General features: G+C 38.9%; 1 protein-coding gene across 1 annotated transcript; it reads right to left on the bottom strand.

Annotated features, from left to right (window-relative positions):
* Window positions 1-582: 582 nt before the first annotated feature.
* Window positions 583-10,759, bottom strand: LOC119150140 (nephrocan-like). The gene is made up of 3 exons (XM_037392382.1): window positions 10,574-10,759; window positions 4,584-5,485; window positions 583-1,340 (listed from the first exon to the last, which is right to left on the bottom strand). Exons 1-3 carry the CDS (start codon window positions 10,757-10,759, stop codon window positions 893-895), a joined length of 1,536 nt encoding a protein of 511 aa, XP_037248279.1. The 3' UTR covers window positions 583-892.
* Window positions 10,760-20,432: the final 9,673 nt, after the last annotated feature.

The following is a 20,432-nucleotide window of genomic DNA, read 5'->3' as shown; positions in this document are numbered from 1 at the left end:
AGAGGTCTGGAAGGTTCCTGCCAGTGAAGGGAGGCATTTGCAGTGTGCACTCCCATGGGAAGTACACCTAATCCAAAAGTATACACACAGCATCTTGAGGTATATTGTAGTCAATTAGCTATTCAGCTCTTCCAATAGACTCTTCCAAAGACTTCATCTCACTTGATCTTATCCAAATATTTGTCAGAGGCATAGATCTATTTCCTGAGAATCTCCCTTCTCTTTACAACAACAGAATCGGCTCAAGTTGCCCCCGATGTTTTCATTCCTCACTGTTATTTAACTTTGAAACTAGTATTAAATCTCATTAACCATGACACTGATTCTTCTGTTTGTTGCATTTGCTGTGACGAAGATGAGTCTTCTGTGTTTTGCCTGGAGCAAATGTCTAGGCAAATATTTCAGGAAAACTGAAATTCAGTTCTCAAAAGCAAGAATTTCCGAGCAATCCTGAGAAATTGCCCACATCAGTGTAACTCTCCATCTCAAACTCCAGAACTGTAAGTTTAAATGTGTTGAATGCCAGACTCCTAGTAATAGTGTCTTGCAGTATTGCAAGATTTTATTTATGGGGTTTTTTAATGCGATTATAAGAATGTTCTACTATAAAAAGGTCCATACAGAGTTACAGACTGCTTTTCTAAGAGGTAGTATTTGTATTCTCACATCCCTCAAACTACATAATGCTAATGGCATTTTTAAAAAACTATTTTTTTTACGGTTTTCAGTTTACAATGGTATCCTTACTATAGCCCTTCTGTTACCAGCTATTACCTCGTATAGTACAAATTAACAAGGAAAAGCTAATACCAGACCAGCAGGCTGGTTGTCAGTAGAGATGCTGGTGATAGTGGGCAGCAATGTTAAGGTTCCCCACAGATTAACCATGGGGTTAATCTAGTTCATAATCATAGTAATCATCATCTGTGTTTACTGCAACACTGGAGGCCTCATTGGGTTTCATTTTCTTTCTGTCCTCTTTGCCTTGTTCCATGGAAGACAAATTCTCTTCACATTGCTGCAGAATCTTTTTGGAAGACATCCAACTTTCTCCTCGGCTTTCTGCTGGTGCTGCGCACTGCCCTCCCCTGACATCCGTTCCTTTGGCCACCAGTGCTCTTCTCGTTCTGAGAAGGTCACAGGTGCAGTTCCAAGGGTTTCCATCTAAATACAGATGACGAAGACGAGGTAAATACTCTAAGACTTTGCGATCCAAGGCAGATATCTTGTTATTCCGTAAATTTAAAACTTGAAGCTGTTTCAAGTCCTTCAGCTCTTGTTCTCCAACATCCTCTATGTCATTTCCCTTTAGATCCAATCTAGCAAGGGTATCTGGAAGTCTGAATAAAAATAAAAATACACACAAGGTGTTATGTTCATCATCTTGATTCAGTTTGTGTAAGTGGTATTTGATGGCAAGTATTTGCCCAGGCACTTCTGACATATTAAAATAAAACTAGCACTTACAAAAAAATGCAATCTTCTGCAAAAAAGATGTGGTTCTGAAGTGTCCATGTATTTTTTTTTTTTTTAAATTATAGGAATACTGTCTATGCACCCTTAAAACTGTTTTCCCAAATAATTACAGTTCTGACACGTACTGACTGTGTTTGTGCGACTGAACTAAACAGCAGTCCTACTGTATTGTACTATGAAGAAAGTTATATGTTCAATTGAGTGTCAAGCTTAAAAATGCATTTTGTACTCTCCAGTGCCATAAGTATGCCAATGACCAAATTACAGCACCATGAAAGATCAAAAGTTTAGAAAAGCATGGAAACACTGCTCCTTCAAGTACTTCTATATGTGATTTGTTTAAAAAGGTTTTTCAGTTCATAAAAAACTAGAATTTTTCTTCCGTTTTGTTTTCCTGCTCCCATCAGATTCAAACATTAATCATCACAGAAGTAGTCTGTCTGGTCATACCCTGTTTAAGAATAAGCAGCAGGGAAAATAGAAGTGCTTTTTGATCATCTTTTTAAATAGTACTATAGAGAATTAGAACTGGTTACATTTAAAAGAAAAAAAAAGCTGATAACTTCTGGATATGATATTAGACTGGTCAGTATCATTCTTATTTTCATTCATCTTACAAATCTGTATGATAAGACAGTTATTTCAAAAGTCTTGCTCATTTATGATCTTCTAATTTCCTCCTGTGGTAGTTAGTGACAAGTGCTTAACAGAAAAGCCAGTTAATTGCCATGGAATATTTTTAATAAAATTAATTTGAAAGTACCTTAAAAATCATTTTACTATAGTAGTATGCAAGGTGATGAAATTAAAGAGTTATGGTAAGAGATTTAAAGGAAACTTTTTTACTGAAACTCTCAGGGAAACTATAAATAATACTATCAAGAGCTATTTTTAAAAAAACAGCAGTATGCCACAACTGGTAAAGACTGATGTGATAGTTTATCTCAATGTAATCATATATGATGCCTCTGAAAATTACAAAAACGGTACATTGTGACCCTCACCAGCTTTTTTCATGAAACTGAGTTTGACTTACTAGGCTGAAAGGTGGTTGCCATATTTATGTAAATCTTACAACTTAGTGGGACTATTTCAAGAGTAGGGCACTTCTGTATTGTGCTGTATTTCCTGGGGGAGATAAAAAATTCACATTGATATGGAGAGTCACGTCACAAAATCTGATCTTATCAAATGCTTGTGATTGCAATAAGTCTGTTTTGAAACCTAACCATGGGCGATGATTATACTTGCCCAATATGACACTGTAATGTCAGAAGGGTGCTCTGGGGTAAAGCCCTAGTGCCACCAATGTCAAAGGCAGTAGGGTATCACCTGAGATGTTTATCCAGAGTGATTACAGTCTAAAGGCTTGTAAAAGCAAGTCCTTAAACCTGTGAAGAGTCATACTGTACTAATGTTAGTCTCAGGCTTTATGGCTGTATTTTTTTACTTCAGGCTGTGTTAATCTTGAGAAAATAATGGCACTGGAGTATGTGGTAAGTGATCCTGCTGCTGGCAGAGAAGCCGTGCTCACATGGGAGCTGACCATGGCAGCCATACTGTGCTGCTGCCACTCCAGGGAGTATCATCAGACTCTTCCCTGCAAGATTTTATGGAGTATATAGGCTCTTATTTACAAGTCCTGAAAATACTTGGATTTGTGGATTATTCTCAGAAAAAAGCCCCAAACAAACCCAAAACCAAAAGAGGCTTTCTTTCTCCTCATTCCTGCCAAATAACTGTGGCATGTTAACTATATTTTTTAACCTTTGACACTGGTGGCCAAGTTCTCGGATAACTGTCAGAAATAACACTTCTATTTCTGTATATCCATCTGTACCTGGTGATCATCAGACAATTAGGTACATAAATTTTACACCTTGTCATTTTCCCCCTCTTTTATGTTTAGAGCCTCCCCTTGAAATCTGTATTCATTGTTGAGTTGAAAATAAAAGTCCCCAATATCTCCTTTAAAAGCTGTACTGTTTAAAGGCTAATAGAGAGCACCTTCCTGTTAATTCTCTTGACTGCGAAGGTTGTAAAATAAGATGGATTAGACAATACTAAAGTAACTAGAAAGCATTAAACATTCCTGTCAAGCTAGACTTAAATCAAATATTTATACACCACTAAATCACTTTCTGATTATAAAGCTGCTGCCAAATAGATTCAAATGCTAAAGGACCTGATGGTAAATGAATTGAAATTTTACTGCATTATTTATTTGGGCTAGTTAAACCTGTCCACAAGCCATAAAAATAAAATTTAATAGTGCGGTTGTGTTAAAGAAGTTGATGTTAATGGAATTACTTTGCTATTTTTATGCCGTCTTATTGCACAGCTTTTTGAAATAAAAAAATTGCCACTTTATATCAGACCAGCCTTCATTTGGCTTAATATGCCATCTCTGATAATGGCCAGGACCAACACTCAGATAAATGCAAGAGAACCTGTATGCAAGGCATTAGTGTGCCCATGGGATGTTTCTTCTGTGCTCCTTTGACTGGAATTTTGCTTATAGCCTGAAGCTGGAGAGCTCATATGCATTCCAAATACTTTGTAATGTGTGAATTTAATGAAGTTGGGAATACTAATATCCACTGAAAAAAGCATATTATTTTTGACCAGACTCATTTCCTGAAATCCTAATATTTTAACAATAATAAACTCAGTGTGGGTTGGTAGAAACATCAGCTTTAAAATAGCTGTCTTTCCTTTTTATTGAATGCTCTATTAATTTTGTGTTATGGGGGAAGATAAATCTAAGCAGCAGTATAACTTCTCTGTAATAATTCTGTTATATTCTCCTAGCAGGTTCCTCTTATGCGTGTGCTAATTAAACAAAGTCTCACTGGCAAGGAGAGATGTGAAATGAGTAGAATCACTGGGAGCCACAGATGTAATGAAAACAACTCTACTTCTATGCTGAGACTGCTAACAAGAGTGCTAATTAGCATCAGTTATGGCAATGGGTTTATGGTATGGATAGACTTCTACCATGACTGGGTCATAATACAGGTGGGGTTTTTTCCCAGTTTGGCCCTCATTCTCATAATGTAAGGAAGGGGAGGTGACACCTGAGAACCAGCTTCTTCAGATTTACTTGCCTCAGCGGAATAGAAATGAGGAGGTTCTGTTCCAGCGCCAGATTTGAAAGCTGCGCACACTGCTGAAGAGCTCCTGCCTCAAACATTCTAACAGCATTGTTGTCAAGAAACAAGTGCTTGAGGTCTTGTAGTCCTTGGAAGTCCTGCGCTGTCACCTTTTGAATCAGGTTATTGCTGCAGTCAAGTTTCTGCAGTCTGCTGGGCAGCCTGAGTGGCATAGCATGGAGCTGGTTCTTGGAGAGCTCCAGTGTTGTTAAATTAGGAAGAAGCTGAGCACCATCTATTGATATTAGCTGATTTTCTGACAGGAAGAACTCAGACAGATTTTCTAGGTGTTTCATGTCTCGAAGTCTTATTGTTTTAAGTTGGTTTTTCTCTAATTTTAGTGACAGCAGGGATTTAGGTAGGTCAAGAGGCACTTTTGTCAGAAAGTTGCCCCTTAAACTGAGAAACTGTAGATTTTGGAAAGATGCAAAGAAGTTGGTTGGAAACGAGTTCAGTTTATTATCAGCCATGCTCAGATACTTCAGCCTAGGAAGCTTAAATTGTGCAGACACAGATTCCATGTTGTTACCATCAAGAATCAGACTTTGTAAATTGCAAAGGGAGGAAAATGCACTCGGAGGCAGAGTCACAATCAAGTTGTTCCGAATATCAAGCACCCTTAGTTTCATTAAACCTTCAAAATCAGATGCATGCAGAGTGTTGATGGAGTTATCAGCGAGTTTTAAAATTTCAAGGCCAGATGGGAGGAAGGTGGGTATTTGCTTTAGCTGGTTTTTGTAGAGTTCCAGGGACTTCAACATGCTCAGAGTTTTGAAAGTGTTGTTTTCTATTGATTCTGTGCCACTGCATGACAGGACCAGTTCTTCGAGGGCTGACATTCTCCTGAAGTCAGTAATCTTAAAGAGAAAAAAAAAAAATCATATGATAGTACACCATCTATTTATGGATCTCCTCACTGGTTACTACTCCTGGATGCTAGTACGTATTGAAAAACTGTATGTTTAGAATTAGAAACTAAGGGAAATGGTAACAATAGAGGTGTTACTATAGGTACCTGTGAGTTGCCAGTATTCACTTTTCTAGAATTTTGTTGTTTAAGTCCATACTGTGTCTGGTTTTGAGCAAACACATGTTTGAAGAAGGAATATTCCTTTTATTTCTGCCTGGTGGATAGCCTATATAAAATGGAGAGCTAATATCACCAGTGGCAGAAATCTTTGCAGAGAGTATATGGTTGTTAACGTTCACTGCACTCAATGGAGCTTTCTGGAGCAGTTTTGAGTTCACCATACAGTCATTTCCATATATCAGCAGTATTGTCACTGTAGCGTATATTCCCCAGAGGAAGTACACACGGATATCATCACCTCTCCCTACTATAAAGTTTTGGCAGGAAACTAAAATCCAATGCTTGTATTTCTTCTCTCCGCCCACTATCTCTCCTTTTCTGTAAAGTAAAAACCTCACATATTAAGATGACCAAACCAATAGTGTCAGATCAGCTTGGTCTGAAAATCACTTCTGTGGAACAGATTGCTTTACAGGAACTTAGGTTTTGTTAGTTGGTAATAAAACATGTTTTGCAGTGGTAAATGGAACTTGGATGTTGACTGTGACTATAACATACAGAGGCATACTAATTGCTTAATTATTTTTCTGCTCTGTTGGAACCTGCTTGTTTACAAAGCTTGCCATCTTGTGTCCAAAGTTAAGAAGCAAACTTAATTGAATCTGGCAGATTCCTCCACGCTGAGATATTTGGAAGCATGCAATGAGGGTGAACCCAGGAGTTCTCTGAGCACACCAATTGCTTAAACAGTAGTTTTCTGAAATTATTGGAGATGCTGCCCATTGACCTAGGTGCTTGATTTTTGAAAATTCATCTATAAGGGAATCTGAGAAAGCTTAGAGCAAGATGATCAGGTGTTCTGCATGGGAGAAATTGGAAGGAGTGTCCTCATCCATTTTCCCTTCCTACGTCCAATAAATATCTCACTACAGGGTGGTCTCAGGGGTACCATCTCAGTAAGAGATGTTAAATTAACCCTGTACTCTTCATGCTGTTTCCCCCAGGGCTTAGTAGCTACCAGCACATTTTACTCTCATTGAGAGTAGCTATAAAGCATGTTCTACAGCATAACCCCTCATCAGTCAGGAGTCTACACAAAAGGTGGTACAAGTTCTTTTGCAGCACAGATACTGGGTAGTAATTTTGTTCTGTGATCCTGATTGAATACATTTGGCTGTCATACTTGTGTAGGTGAAATCAGCTTATAAAGGTGATTGTCAAAAGATTCCTTCCAGCTTCATTTATCCAACTCTTGCATAGTTTTAGGTTGTATCTCTGTACCTTAGCTACAAACTCTGCATTTTAACTTCTGTTACAATTACAGCTCACACAGCTGTGAAAGAGTCGTCAGATTTCATTTTGCTTTGGTATCCTTAGTTGTTACTACCTTCTGATTACATTTATTCTGTCTTGTAAAGTAATTTCCAAGCATTGCAAGATTTGATGCAGTTAGTGAGAAAGTATAGGTGTGGAACCTCTACTGATGCAGGTTTCTCCCACAATTACACTTAAGTTCAATGAGGGAATGTACTTCCATAAAAAAGCTTACATTCTCAACAGTAAATAACAAAGTTGTCCATTTTCTATTTTTTTTCTATAAATGCAATTTTGTAACATATACCTCTATTGCTATGTAAAAATTAAAGAATTGCATGTCCAGTTTTGGTCATGATTAGGAGTCTAATCTTGCAAATCTTTATTGTGAGAAGTCCCAAAAGAATGAACTGCATTGCTCAACAGCAGAAAAGCATAGTCGTATGTAAATGACAAAACAGTCTTAATGAAATTGAGACAAATGTGAAACTTGGAATCTTAAAATATCTCAAGCTGGGAGGCATCCATAAAGATCATCAAGTCCAGCTCTGCTAAAGGCGAACAAACCTACCTTCTCCTTCACCTCAACACTGTTCTAAAACATTTGCTTTTGTCTCAGCTCAGATGTTCCTGAGAACCTTCATAAGTTCAACACATTTTCTCTTCTAAGTTCAAGAGCACTATTTCCTGCTTTTCCTCAGTTGATTGCTGTATGTCTCTAAGAGACTTAGTTTTCATTTTATTAAGTGACAGAGAGCTACATGAAGGTCAATGTACAGACATTCATTCTGTAATGGTTAGGCCTCTATTTTCCACCTATTTCGTATGCTTTTCTAGGCTTTGTCACTATGCTGTTTTGAGACTTAAACATTTATCCATGCTGTTACAAACCACCCAGTCTTTTTAATGTGGATCAAGACAGATTTGAAAGCCTATCAGCTCTCTTTTTGCTATGAAGCGACGTTTTATTCTCTAACTGAACTGACTGTAAAGTGATACTAATACAGTTTTTAAAAAGTAGATCTTCTGAAAATTGATCTAAGATACTGATATTTTAATAATATTTTCTTTTGTTATGGCTTTTTTTTCTTTTAGAATTTTTGTTTTGGGTTTTGTTATAAGCAGTTTCTTAAACCAGTCTGTTTAAACCAGTCTGTTTAAACCTGATTGTGGGGGCCAGATAAACAATTTTATTTTAGCAGATAAAATCCCATGTATTAATATAGTTAAAATAAACCAAATCTTAAAGTGAGAGTAAACAGGTTGTAGTTGATCTTCCAATGAAAGAGGCAGAAATTATTGAAAAAATATGCTAAAATGAATCTAGTTTTTTATTAGGAAGTCTCCAGTTTGTAAAAATACCAAAAGCAAAAATCCCAGCTAGTGTTTTCATTGATGATCAACCCTGTCAAATAAAAAGTTGATCTACATAAAAGAGATGTACTTTTTTCTTGGTTTTCCTCAAAACATATTGTACCTAGCATACAAACATATATTTTCTTTTTAATTTCCTTACAATTTTAGTAATAACTAATGCACAATAATATCCAAAAGTAATTGGTGTTCAGTTTGAAGCAATATTTGTTTCTTATTCTGAAGCAGCTGATTGCCAAATGATAGTATATGTGAATGCTTATGTATAAAAGTCTCTTGGAGGTCAGCTGTGGGAAGGCTAGGCTTCCATTCAACTTCTTTTTGAAAATACGTTATTTTCTCTAAGATTAGCTAAATGAAGGAATTTAAAAACCAAAAACCAAAAAACGAAATCCCCTAGAGTTCTTTTAGCGCTTCCAGACATACTTTATCAGCAGAAATCAAAACATTTTTCTACAAGCGCTATGATATGTACCAATGGAATTGCTCAGCTGTGTAAAATTAAGCATATGTATTTATGATGTCAAGACCTCAGAAGCATATCTTGTTGCATGGAAAGAAAAGTGAAAAATATATTCAACAATCTAATGTTAAGGAAACAATCTACATAACTACAGGTAGACAGCATAAAAGTACTTCCTTTCAGTGCAAAGTCAGTAGTAGAAATAAGGCATACTGATGGCTCAGCTGAATTAATGTATAAAGTAAAAAACTCTCTCCTTAGATGGTTTCACACACCATTTGTTCTGAAAGTCATAAAACATTTATTCTACTACTCCATTCACTTATATCCAACATTTAAATGCTTTATAATACCTGTCTTTTGCTCTAGTCAGAACCTAAGGCCTCTTTATTAGTTAGTAACTGAAGAGTTGTTGACAAGTATGGGCAACTAGCGCTAAGAAAGGAAAAATAGTTCATCTTCCTTATCTTGGAAAGAAAATAATTGTGGTGGGTTTTTTTGTTGTGTTTGGGGTTTTTGTTTTTGTTTTTAACAGAAAATGTATTTCCTAATAAAGAATTAATTTTTAACAGAAAATGTATTTCCTAATAAAGAATTCATCTGACAGATCTTTTGTTTAACTAGAGTACATCAATACAACTAAATCACACCAGTGAACTTTGACTCTTGTAGGTATGGGAGCTAAACCAAAAAACCCAGAGATATTAGTAGCAGCTAAAAGAGAGTTAAACTCTTCAGAGTTGAATTGTAAAATTACTATTTTTCAGTAGGTCACAGGTATCCTAGATGGTAGATCCCAGCTCTAAGCTGCCTTCTAGCCTATTTCATTCAACTCTGAGAGCAAAATCAAAGATGCATTTCAGAGCAGTTCAAGTTATATTCTTTGCAAAAGGACAAGCATACTTAAGAGAAAATGTATCTCTTTTGAATCAAGCATTTCTTATTATTTGTAGTAAACTGATATACAGCAAGCATGTACAATACAAGTGGTTGTATTTCCCTTCTGTCTATCTATAGCAGTTGAATTTATTAAATACACATATTTCAGGGTAGGAAACAGAAGCACCATTCAACAGTGCAGTGAAAAATGAGCATAAACTGATCATGCTTTTAATAATGGGATCCAGTGATGTCTCAAGAAACCCAGAATAAACTTTTTTAAAAACACAAATAGCTGGCAGCTTCAGTTAGAAGCTGCTATCATTTACATGGGTTATTAGATAGGCCAAGCATTGCTTTTAGAGACATTTCACACTCTGCCTTAGATTCTGGCTTATTTCCTCTGGCATTTCTAATAGCAGTTGTAACTGACACTTGCAATTCCAGAGGGGGAAAAGAACTGCAATTTCATTCATTAGGGAAATGATTCTAGCTACATAAAACCTTTCCATTTACAAGTATTATATTGTAGCAAAAAGCTTTTAACAAGTTAAAAAATTACTTGGAAGTCAGTGATTATTTGACCACATAAAAAACAAATCAACAAGGCTCCTAGTTGTAAATTACTATTTTTTGAGTTGCATACAAAATATCATTGTGGCAGTGTGGACTAGTGTTCAGAGACTGCAGGATAATGAAAACACTATAGAAATATATTTACATATTAAAAAGTAAGTAAAAGTAAAAGCAGATCTGGCAGCATTTCAACAGTTCTTAGAATGTGGAATAAGATTCTCCCTTCACCTGAAAGCCACCACCATCTGGGAAGCCCAGCTTTCAGCTAGAGCACACTACAGAAAGTATTTTTACTGGATATTTTCCTACCTGGAGTCGTTTAATTTTGCTGTGACTGATGTAGAGTCTCCTGGTGGTAAAAGGAATCTCTCTGGGGATTTCTGTAGCTCTGTAACATTGCACTGACTGGGCAGGGTCACAGCTGCATCTTCTTGGGCAAGTGGTACTTAGACCACTGTGGAAAGAAAAGAAGACTAAAAGGTAAGATAAATACATCTTCCAAAACAGGAGCTCTGAAATTGTTTTGGCAACAACGTACAGCTTGAATTAAGCACCAAAGTCCTTTTATACCATGAAATCTGATAAAAGGATATTATGAGTGTGTGTTTTATCCCAGAGAAAAAACAGTAAAAACAATACCGTAATTTGCCTGGGTTAAAATGTTGGCAGGCATTACAAAGAGTGAGAAAATTAAACAGTGATAAGGTGCCTTTACATTTGTAGGTATGTGAAATTAGTGTTATTTATTACCTGACATCTAATCTGCAAACATCCATATTATCTCCAGTTTCCTAGTTTTGTTAAATGTGACACCAAAGAATTAGTGGAGAAAAGATAAAGAGCTGTTTTATAGCCAGGCTGTAAAACCTTTGTATCTTCTGTGACCCAGTATTTGAAACAGTAAAACCACAACTACAGCCAACAGTGAAGCTTTTTCACTCTTCTTCTTGAATTATTCAGCCCCTCCAAAAAACCCCCAAACTCAGACAGCTATTATTTTAAAGTTAAAACGTTCTATTCACTTTCTGAGTATCTGTGGTACAGCTGAGTGCTGCTGGTTGGTGCACATTGTTTAAAGAATGAACAGAAGTCTAAGTTGCCTGTGTTTGTGTAATTCCCGTAAATCAAAGTTTAGTTATTCTTGTATTTGAAAATTACAGATGTGAAATGCTTGAAAGCATTTAGTGTAAATCATGTAGTAGGTGATCAGTAACACCTATTTACTCTGTAACAGATGGAGGACCTAAGGTTCTCTTCAGAGTTTTCTTTCTACTTATTAGTGCTTCTCTTGGCTTCTGATTATTTTGGGAACTTCCTGTATGTTGTTTTTTCCTTTGTACTCAGTAAATTACAATGTACAAAGTACTTCTGGAACCTTTGTATCTTATCATACTTATCTGCTTTGCACTGTTACCTGCTTCTTTCAATCCTCTCTGTCATATCTTCAGTGGTAGCTAATCCTATTCCTTGAATGCAGAACTAGGCCAGTTATTTTTCCAAGCAGAAGATGATGCCAAATCGATTTGACAAATGGGTAACTGAACTGGGGACAGTCCTTGATGGGACTGCCTAATGGATGCAGCTGGTTTACACTGGACAATTGCCATATTGCCTCCTGGAGATGCTTCTGTCTCCTTAATCCCCTACACTGTGAGTAAAGAACTGCAACTCAGCATCTGCTAAACCAAACAGCAAGAGCAGAAACCGTTCCCTAAAGCAGCCTGTCAAATTGGCATGTTCAACAAGCTATGCAGAAAAATCCTGCCTGACATATGCCATCATGATCAATTGAGCAAAAATGAGCGGGTAAGCAGGATTAGCAATGGTGCTTTAAAACAAATATTTTAACATACCTTGATCTAGTGTTTGGTACCTGGTTTGTGTCCAGAGTAGAGAGTCAAAGTACCCAGACAAAAGTGTAAACCTGTCTGCACACTGACAGCTACCTGTGGTATATTTCAGCACACCCTGGAACAGTCTTTGATCCATTCTTTCCACTGAGTTTAAATGTCACTAAGATAATACTGCTCAGGACCTTATGTAGAAATCTGTGTTCCTCAGAAATGTCATCAAAAAGCAACTGCTTTTTGTTCAAGGAGGGTCAAAAGAAATGCAGAGCAAACCCTACAGTTTTAAGTTTAGAGCTCTAGAGTACTGCAGAGTCAGTATGAGAATCCCTTTAAGTAAGAGCCGTATCTTGCATCCTTCCCTATTTTGTACATTACAAGTCACTCAGCCAATGTTAGAATTCACAGCTGTAGTTACAAGGTAATGCCACAGCAAGGTGCAATATTCTTGGCTCTTTCCATTTTTGAGCAATACTTATATCCTTGGTCTTTTCAAACTAATGAAGGGAAACTTACTGGATTAATAGTTCATTTATGGGATATTAACAACGACTTAACCAAGATGACAGTATGTATCCATTGACTTCTGATACATGTCTGCTTTCAGCAGCTAGGTATTTTCAAGTGATAGCTATGAAAGACGATCTGTTAAAACCTATTCTGTACAAATTCTGACATGTCTGATGCCTTTGCTTTTGCACAAAACTATGACCTGTAGGTTTTTTATTGATTCTAGGAGACCTGGTGGAAGTGGAACTGATGAAGAGTCGCAGGACTGTATGTGCATAAACCTAGTGGGAAGATGTGAGCACAAAGAAAAAAAGGCTGAATAAACATTCCAGGATCTCTGTTTTGGAAGGAGCACGGCTGCCTATGAGTTGCATAGCTTCACAGGGGGATGTTAAGAATGGCAATCACTGGTGGCCATTTCCTGCCAGCACTTTTTATGCAAACCCTCCATGCCTTTCAATAGGGATTCCTGTGCGGGACTAACGGCATGACATTCCCCTCCATCATTTCTCTGTCAGAAAGAATGAATGATAGTACCTGTAACTTGCCCACACAAGAAGTCCCAGGGACAACATAAGGACATGGACCAGTTAGAGAGTCCAGAGGAGGGCCACAGATGTGATCAGAGGGCTGGAGTAACTCCCCTATGAGAAAGACTGAGAGAGCTGGGGTTGTTCAGCCTGGAGAAGAGAAGGCTCTGGGAAGACCTTACAGCAGCCTCCCAGTACCTAAAGGGGGCCTACAAGAAAGCTGGAGAGAGACTTTTTACAAAAGCAGGTAGTGATAGGACAAAGGGGAATGGCTTTAAGCTGAAAGAGGGTAGATTTATATTTGCTATTAGGAAGGAATTCTTCACTGTGAGGGTGGTGAGGCACAGGCACAGGCTGCCCAGAGAAGCTGTGGATGCCCCATCCCTGGAAGTGTTCCAGGCCAGGCTGGATGGGGCTGTGAGCAACCTGGTCTGGTGGAAGGTGCCCCTGCCTATGGCAGGGGGCTTGGAACTAGATGATCTTTAAGGTCCCTTCTAACCCAACCCATGATTCTGTGATTTTACATGGTATGTGCTTTAACCAACGGTAAACACTTAAAATCAAAACCTGCTAAACCCAGAGTCCGTGACAGACTCTTTTGTGTTGTTGGCATTTAATATGGACACAGGTTACAGAGTGTCATGGCAAAGTGGTAAAATATATTCTACAAATTTGCATAAAACATAAGCTTGAGTTAATGGAAGTTAGAAGGTCTTTCAAGGTTGCTGGTTTTATTTCAGATCTGAAGAAGGGCTCAAAAATGGCTGTAAAGTTTGGTTTGGGTTTTTTTTCCCAAATATATCAGTTAGTATAATAAAAATATCATATTTTTGTACAAGTCATGCCTCACACAAGATTTCAGCATCTACAGTACTGGTTATTTCTTCACCAAAGTCTGAGGATTGAGAAAAGCACAAGTATGTATGTCAAGACATAATTTTTTAACCTAAGATGACATTTAGAAAACCACATAAAAGTAAGGTGACATTAAAATTAGAAGAATGAATGTGCAAAACTCTAGTTATGGAGTGTTTAGAAATGTCTGAGTCAAGACAGCCCATCAAATGTGAAGGTGGATCCCTTGCAACGTACATGAGGGCACAGACCACAAAAGGGAAGATGCAGTCTTATCACAAAGGACATAGAGAAACTGAGTTCTTATAGTCAGGGTGTCCCTTGTCTATGAAAATGAGAAATTGCAGGAAGGGATCAGCTTAGGGTCTGCAGAGGGCATGGGTAGGAACTTGGTCCCTGAGGGATGTCACAAGCACAAGCAGTTTGGCAACTAGGAGTTGCTAAGTGATGGCGTATGCTCTAAAGAATCCTTGGCATATTTAGCTGCCATATGCTATCAAGTGCCTGCCACTGACTAAGTGTGAATTCAAAATTATTTTTGCTGGAGGTTTTCAACTTGGATTTGGACTGTTTTTTTATAGGGACAACAAATGGCATTTGTCTGCTGCAAAGGTTACCTCCAATCAAGCACTCCTCTCCAGAACGGATTGGTCTGCTGAGGGAAACAATAATGATACTGTCTTTAAAAACATTATGCTTCCCTTAATCATCTTGAAATAATCTGAACTGCTTTACAGAAATGTTTCTTAAACAAAGAGCCTCAGAGTATTACACTGAATGAAGAATGTCAACGTAGATGCATTCTAGGCAAAGTAATAATACCTAATTAATATAAAGATTATAAATTTATCAAAAGTGATGTTTTGGTTTATTCATACAAAATAAGACTGCAGGTAGAGTTTCACAAAAACAGTTAAGAGACCTGTCTGAAAAGGATGTCTCAATCTTCTTCATAAGCCAAGAATTTTGTGGAAATATTTTTCATCTGCTTTCATAGTATGTGGAGAATGTGTTTTCTAACTCCAGGCAAGGTCATCTTCGTACAATGGAAACAGCTGCTGGATGACTTAAAGCAGACTTTTCCTCCACACAATAAGGTAGGTTTCCTTTTCTTCCTCCATGCTGGCTACACAGAGGAGATGAAAGTGATAACCCTTTATGAATTTCTCACATTTTGCCTGTCCTTGGCATGTTTGCATTCCAGAAGAACTAGCACAGTGAAATCTGTTGAAAGGAATGAAACTTTCTGAAACAAAAATTCACATAGCAAGGAATTTTAGTCATTGCCAGTTTTATGATAGTGCTGTGAGGGGTGCTAGGCAAGATCAGATACATCTTGGGCAGGCACTCCACAAACAACAAATAAGCAGCACCCACGTGAAGCAGGTCAGTTTAAATATTTACATACACATATGCCACTAGTGCTGCTATAATTGCCTTTTGAAGTATTGTTGCTAACGGCATCCACTTGATGGAGAATTGTTCTTCATTAATAACTGAGCCACACAGAGCAGTGCCCATGAAATCACAGATTATGATATGGTATAATGACAGTTTTCCTAGTAATGATATTCCAAATTAGTCCCAAAAGGAACAAAGAGGGCAGATATGATGGCTGAATCCATTCTCAACCTAGAACTTAAACATACAGGCCTTTTGTATATGAACATTTACGTAAGATCTGTAATTGACCTATGTGAGACTGCGCCTCGTGCACCACCACCTAAAAGTTAAGTGGCAGGGATGGATCATCCAATCAATAGTGGAACCATGACAATTCTGTTTCCAGGGCTTTTTACACACAAAAGTGTTTCAGGTCAGTGGTTAACAACTGTGACCTGTAAGGGAAGCAATCTAGTTCTGGCCCTTCCATTTCCTGTGTCTTTAGCCTTTAGGAGCAGCCTGCTAGTGACTGCACATCCAACGGAACCAGAATGGAGCTTAAATTGCACAAATTGTCTACTCTTCAAATGGCGAGGCACAGTTTCAACAAGTTTAGGACTCTGAAACAGCAGTTTTCTAAATCATACCCACTGTGTGCACAAAAAGAGGGTTTCATTCTTCCACGCTATGAAAGCTGAACGTTTTTGGAATGTGTTTTATTCATTTTAAAAAATTCAACAAAAATCCAAAACGTAAAGTTAAGCATAAGTGTACACATACAAAGTATGAGAATAAGACCACAATAAACACTGTAAAAAAGAAAAGCTTGCCTGAAGAAGTCAGGAATTCAGGAAGTTGTCTTGTGTAAGAAGAAACCAATAAGGAGTGAACGTCCCTTAAAACAGTAGTGAGTGAATTGTTGGACTTACTGCATGGACTGTAAAATGGAGCTAACTATGAACTCTCTAGGACTTCAAGGCAGGAGTCCCCTACTGTAAAAAACTAAAAAGTCTCAGTTTTGTTAGCAGAAATTTTCTGTAATGACAACTGAAAATATATGTTCCTTTAAGTATCAGCGCAGATGGATATCTTCCTCTAACTTGCTTCAGAAAGGCACATTCTATTATAGCTCCTTTTTCAGAACATGAAAATCTTGTTTTATCATCTCAGTTTTCTCCCATAATTTGATACAGCAAGATACTCTTTTTTGTTTTCCTCTTTTGCCCTTTGGTGTCCCCACTTGTGACTGTACAACCACCCATGCAATCAAACCACTCAAGATGCTTCAGCGCTAACTACACAGAAAATGGCCTTGACATGTGCACACACTGCAGCCTGGCATGCACAGCTGGGCAGCTGCAATTACAGAAGTTTCCAGGTGAACTGACACTCGTGCAAACACATGTGTTTATATTGTAAATTCTTTCTGCATAGGCTAGGTTTGTATAGTATCTCATACAACACTTTCCCAGTCTTGGCATGGACACTAGATGCCAAATATACAGCAATGGAGATGTCGATCAAAGTTTTTGAGTTTTTTTCTTTTGATTTAGGTATTACTTTGCTTTGTTTTGTATGAAAATGTGTCCTCCTCATGTTTAAGGTAATCCACTCTTTAAGCACAAAATAAGTTTTCAGATAATTTATCAGGTACTCCAGTAATCAGTTCAAGTATGTAGGTTTAAATTTATGAAGTATTGTTTGTACTCAAATGTACTTAATAGCAGCACAACACACCTCACATTCTCTATACCTTGTCTAAAAGAACTGAAGTTATGTGCATAAATTATATGTGAAGAAATTAGCTGGTGATTAGCTACCACATCAGCTCTACCACACCATAGATAAGGTCAGATGAGCAGATCAGGAAACTTTCAGTGACGTACCTTTAACATTAAAATTATTCAGCGAATTTACATTCTTTTTGATATATAACTTGCTGCAACTATTTGATTGTTATAAATGTCTCCTGGCTGTAGAAGTGATTCTTAGTGCTAGACCAGTTGACTCAAACTACTGCTGTTCTTTAAATGTTAATTATTTTGTTGATGTTATCAGGGTAGAATATACTACAGTTTACTTTAAATCGATTTTATCTAATTGAAGGGCAAAACTACTAACCTTTCTTAGGTTCAATTCCATAATTACTGCACAGCTTGCTTACAGAACAGAGTTACAGTGGTCTGTGGACTTTTGGCAGGCATTTCAAGGGTAACTGGAATTGATCAGAATTTTCTAGGGGATTTACAAGTATGCTTTTGAGATAATTAAATTATTCATGTGTTTACCCTTATATTAGTGATATCTGCTTTTAATTTCAACCCCCCTTTTACACAGTGTTTGTGCTGAGGGATAAATAGTACCTAATGATAACTACATTTACTAAGATACAGTGTCAGAACTGCAGACTTTCTTAATATATAGCATTCCTTCTTTTATCCATAGCCTAGCAAGTATTAGACTGATATTACACTGCAGGTAGGCTTCTAAAAGAATTGTATTTAAGAAGCTAATCTTTGAGTGGAATAAGCAGAGACAAAACCTTGTTTGACTTGTGAAACGTAAGGGAATGCAAAACAAAAGTAGCACTGATAAGAGATGAAAGAATTAAAACTAATGACCACAAAACTCCAATACCACAGTAGATAAAGACAATTTAAGACAGAGCTGGACCAACCCCTAAGCTAAAGGAAAAGGACACTAAAAACCTGATAATATGTGATTCCTTAAAAAGAAGCAGTCATACTTCAATTACATTAAGTATAAGGGTTTTAAAGGCAGTATTTGCTATAGATACGTTAGGTAGTAACTATGGGAAACTTCCTTCTCAAGATAAGCAGGCACTACTGTCCAAATACATGCTAGAGGTATATTAGCAGAAAATTCTAATGTTTGGCTAAGTGATAGATTACTGTTCCTTTTAAAAAAAGGGCAATGAATGTAATGTAATTCCGTAGGTAGCTCTCCATTGTGATATCTACCAGAATCAAAGCCAAAGCTAACATAAAAACTGATAGTCCTGAAACAATTTTATTGTGTGGCTGAACTAATTTAAACAATAATAATAGTTTAGCTTTTGATACAGCAAATACTTTGATTTTCTGTCAGACCCTGTTGTGTAAAAAAGACAGTCAACACGAATGTGGAGAATGAACATTAGAATGAAGGTCAAACAAATGCTGGTCTCACTCAGAAGCACTTGGGTGACTTTAGACACTTAAACCCTTTGCTCAGCTACTATTCTGAATACACCAATTTACTAAGCCAGATTTTTTTCTGTAGCTATATCCAAAGGTGTTTGTAGATTTTGTTTCCATCATAGATGGGCTTAACAGTAAGAGAACCTGTTAGGTGCCCAGTTCATTACTACCTACTTCCAATTACAGTGCAATTTGAAGGGCAAAAGAGCAGGTTTGTAATAACAATCGGTAGGCTTCTTGTTAAGCCTATGATAGCAGAACCAAGAGGAAACATGGCATCTACTGTTAGTGGTGAAGTTTGCTTTTATCCAGCTCTTCTGAAAGCAGAGTTGATGGAAGTACAGTTCTTTCCTGCTTTGACATACCTCTTCACATTCCAGGTGAGCGGTCTAACCATTGAGCTGTAAAATGGTATCTTTCTGTCCCTCTGTGTCCCAATCAATTATTTATGCAGAGTGGAGCAAGGGAAGAAACACACCCCAGGATGCCCTACAGGCCAAGGGCAGGGCGTGCAGGGGTCCTGGTAGCTTACCATTTTCTTGGTCTCCACTCCTCTGCTGACTGGAGGGCCTCTGTGCCTCCCTTCTTGTTGTGCTGGCAGGGTAGTTTGTGGGGCCACATTGTAGGCAGGATTAGGGTCCTGATCTGTGTTAAAATTATCTTTTTCCTCTTTTGAGGTGGGATTACAACTTTGATGCAATGAAGTCAAGCTGTGCTAGATCTCCACAAGACCTGCTAATTAAACTTGCACTGAAATCAACATCAGAATCAATTGCAGCACCCTGGAGAAAGCACCTGTGTAGAGATAGCTCATTCCCTGAAATTTATTGCATTTTCAGAACCAGGATGAGCTAAAAAAAATATGCAAATATCTTTTACATGGGTATAAACTGCATTCATCAGTGCTTCTAGAGATACAAAGGTGCCTGGGGCGCTCCTTTTCATACACGACTTGCAAGTCGTGCACGAGCAATGAACGTGTAACTGCAAATCCCGCTGTGTGGTTTGCACCTGCGCATGTTTGTGCACACAGCAGCAAAGGCTTCTCTTTCCTCTCCTGCTCACGCAGGAGGGGGGAAACACGTACACTACTTAAGTAATATACCCAGCTATTGATACTGCAGCCTCTTGAACCTGAAATACGGAGCTTTCCTGGGAGATACGGACGACCCGGGGCCGGGGCCTGTGAGGGGCGAGCTGTACGGCAGCTGCCAGGCCCAAGCGCCTCCTTCGGGTACCCGGTCACCGACCCGGGCTGGCTCCGGCGGGGACCCCTCAGAGCCAGCAGCCAGCTTCCCCAGGGCGGCCGGCGCGCCGCAGCGCCAAGGCTGAGGTGGAGAAAAGGTTGAGAAACGCCTAACGCCCCGCGGAACGTCCCTCGTAGGGGAACTCTGGTCAGGTCGCGCCAGGCGCCGCGGGCATTTCTGAGGGGCTTTTTTGGAGAGGGCAGGGCGGGAGGAGCCGTCACCGGCAGCCAGAGGGGAAGAGGCGGGTCGCACGCCTCGGCCCTGCCTGCGGAGGCCAAGCGGTGGCCTCACCGGCCGGCGACAACGCTCCCTGGACACGCACCCGTGGCGGCTCCGTGAGGCACGGCGGGAGGGACGGCGCCGAGCGCCGCGGGAGGGCGGGGCCTCTCGCACCCCCTCACGGCCCGGCCCGGCGCACAGCGCCCCCTGGCGGGGCAGGCCGTGAAGCGCGGCGGCCGCGATCGGGAGTTCGGGGCTCGGCCGCTGCTGCCTGGCGCCGCTTGGACTTGTGGCAGGCAGCACGAGCCGCGCGCCGCTGGCCGCCGGGCGACAGCGCGCCGCCTCCGAAGCCGCCTGTCAGCGCTGCCGCGCATGCG

This window comes from Falco rusticolus, chromosome 6 (genome assembly GCF_015220075.1).
Source record: "Falco rusticolus isolate bFalRus1 chromosome 6, bFalRus1.pri, whole genome shotgun sequence".
Taxonomy (NCBI): Eukaryota; Metazoa; Chordata; class Aves; order Falconiformes; family Falconidae; genus Falco; species Falco rusticolus.
The sequence above is the reverse complement of the archived record's forward strand: the minus strand, read 5'-3'. Positions and strand labels throughout refer to the sequence as shown.

Excerpts from the sequence above, each read along its gene's own strand:
- LOC119150140 (XM_037392382.1), bottom strand. The coding sequence starts at position 10,759 with ATGTATTTATCTTACCTTTTAGTCTTCTTTTCTTTCCACAGTGGTCTA. Across the intron at positions 5,486-10,573 it reads GCAAAATTAAACGACTCCAG|ATTACTGACTTCAGGAGAAT; the intron begins GTAGGAAAATAT and ends TTTCTCTTTAAG. Across the intron at positions 1,341-4,583 it reads CTCATTTCTATTCCGCTGAG|ACTTCCAGATACCCTTGCTA; the intron begins GCAAGTAAATCT and ends ATTTTTATTCAG.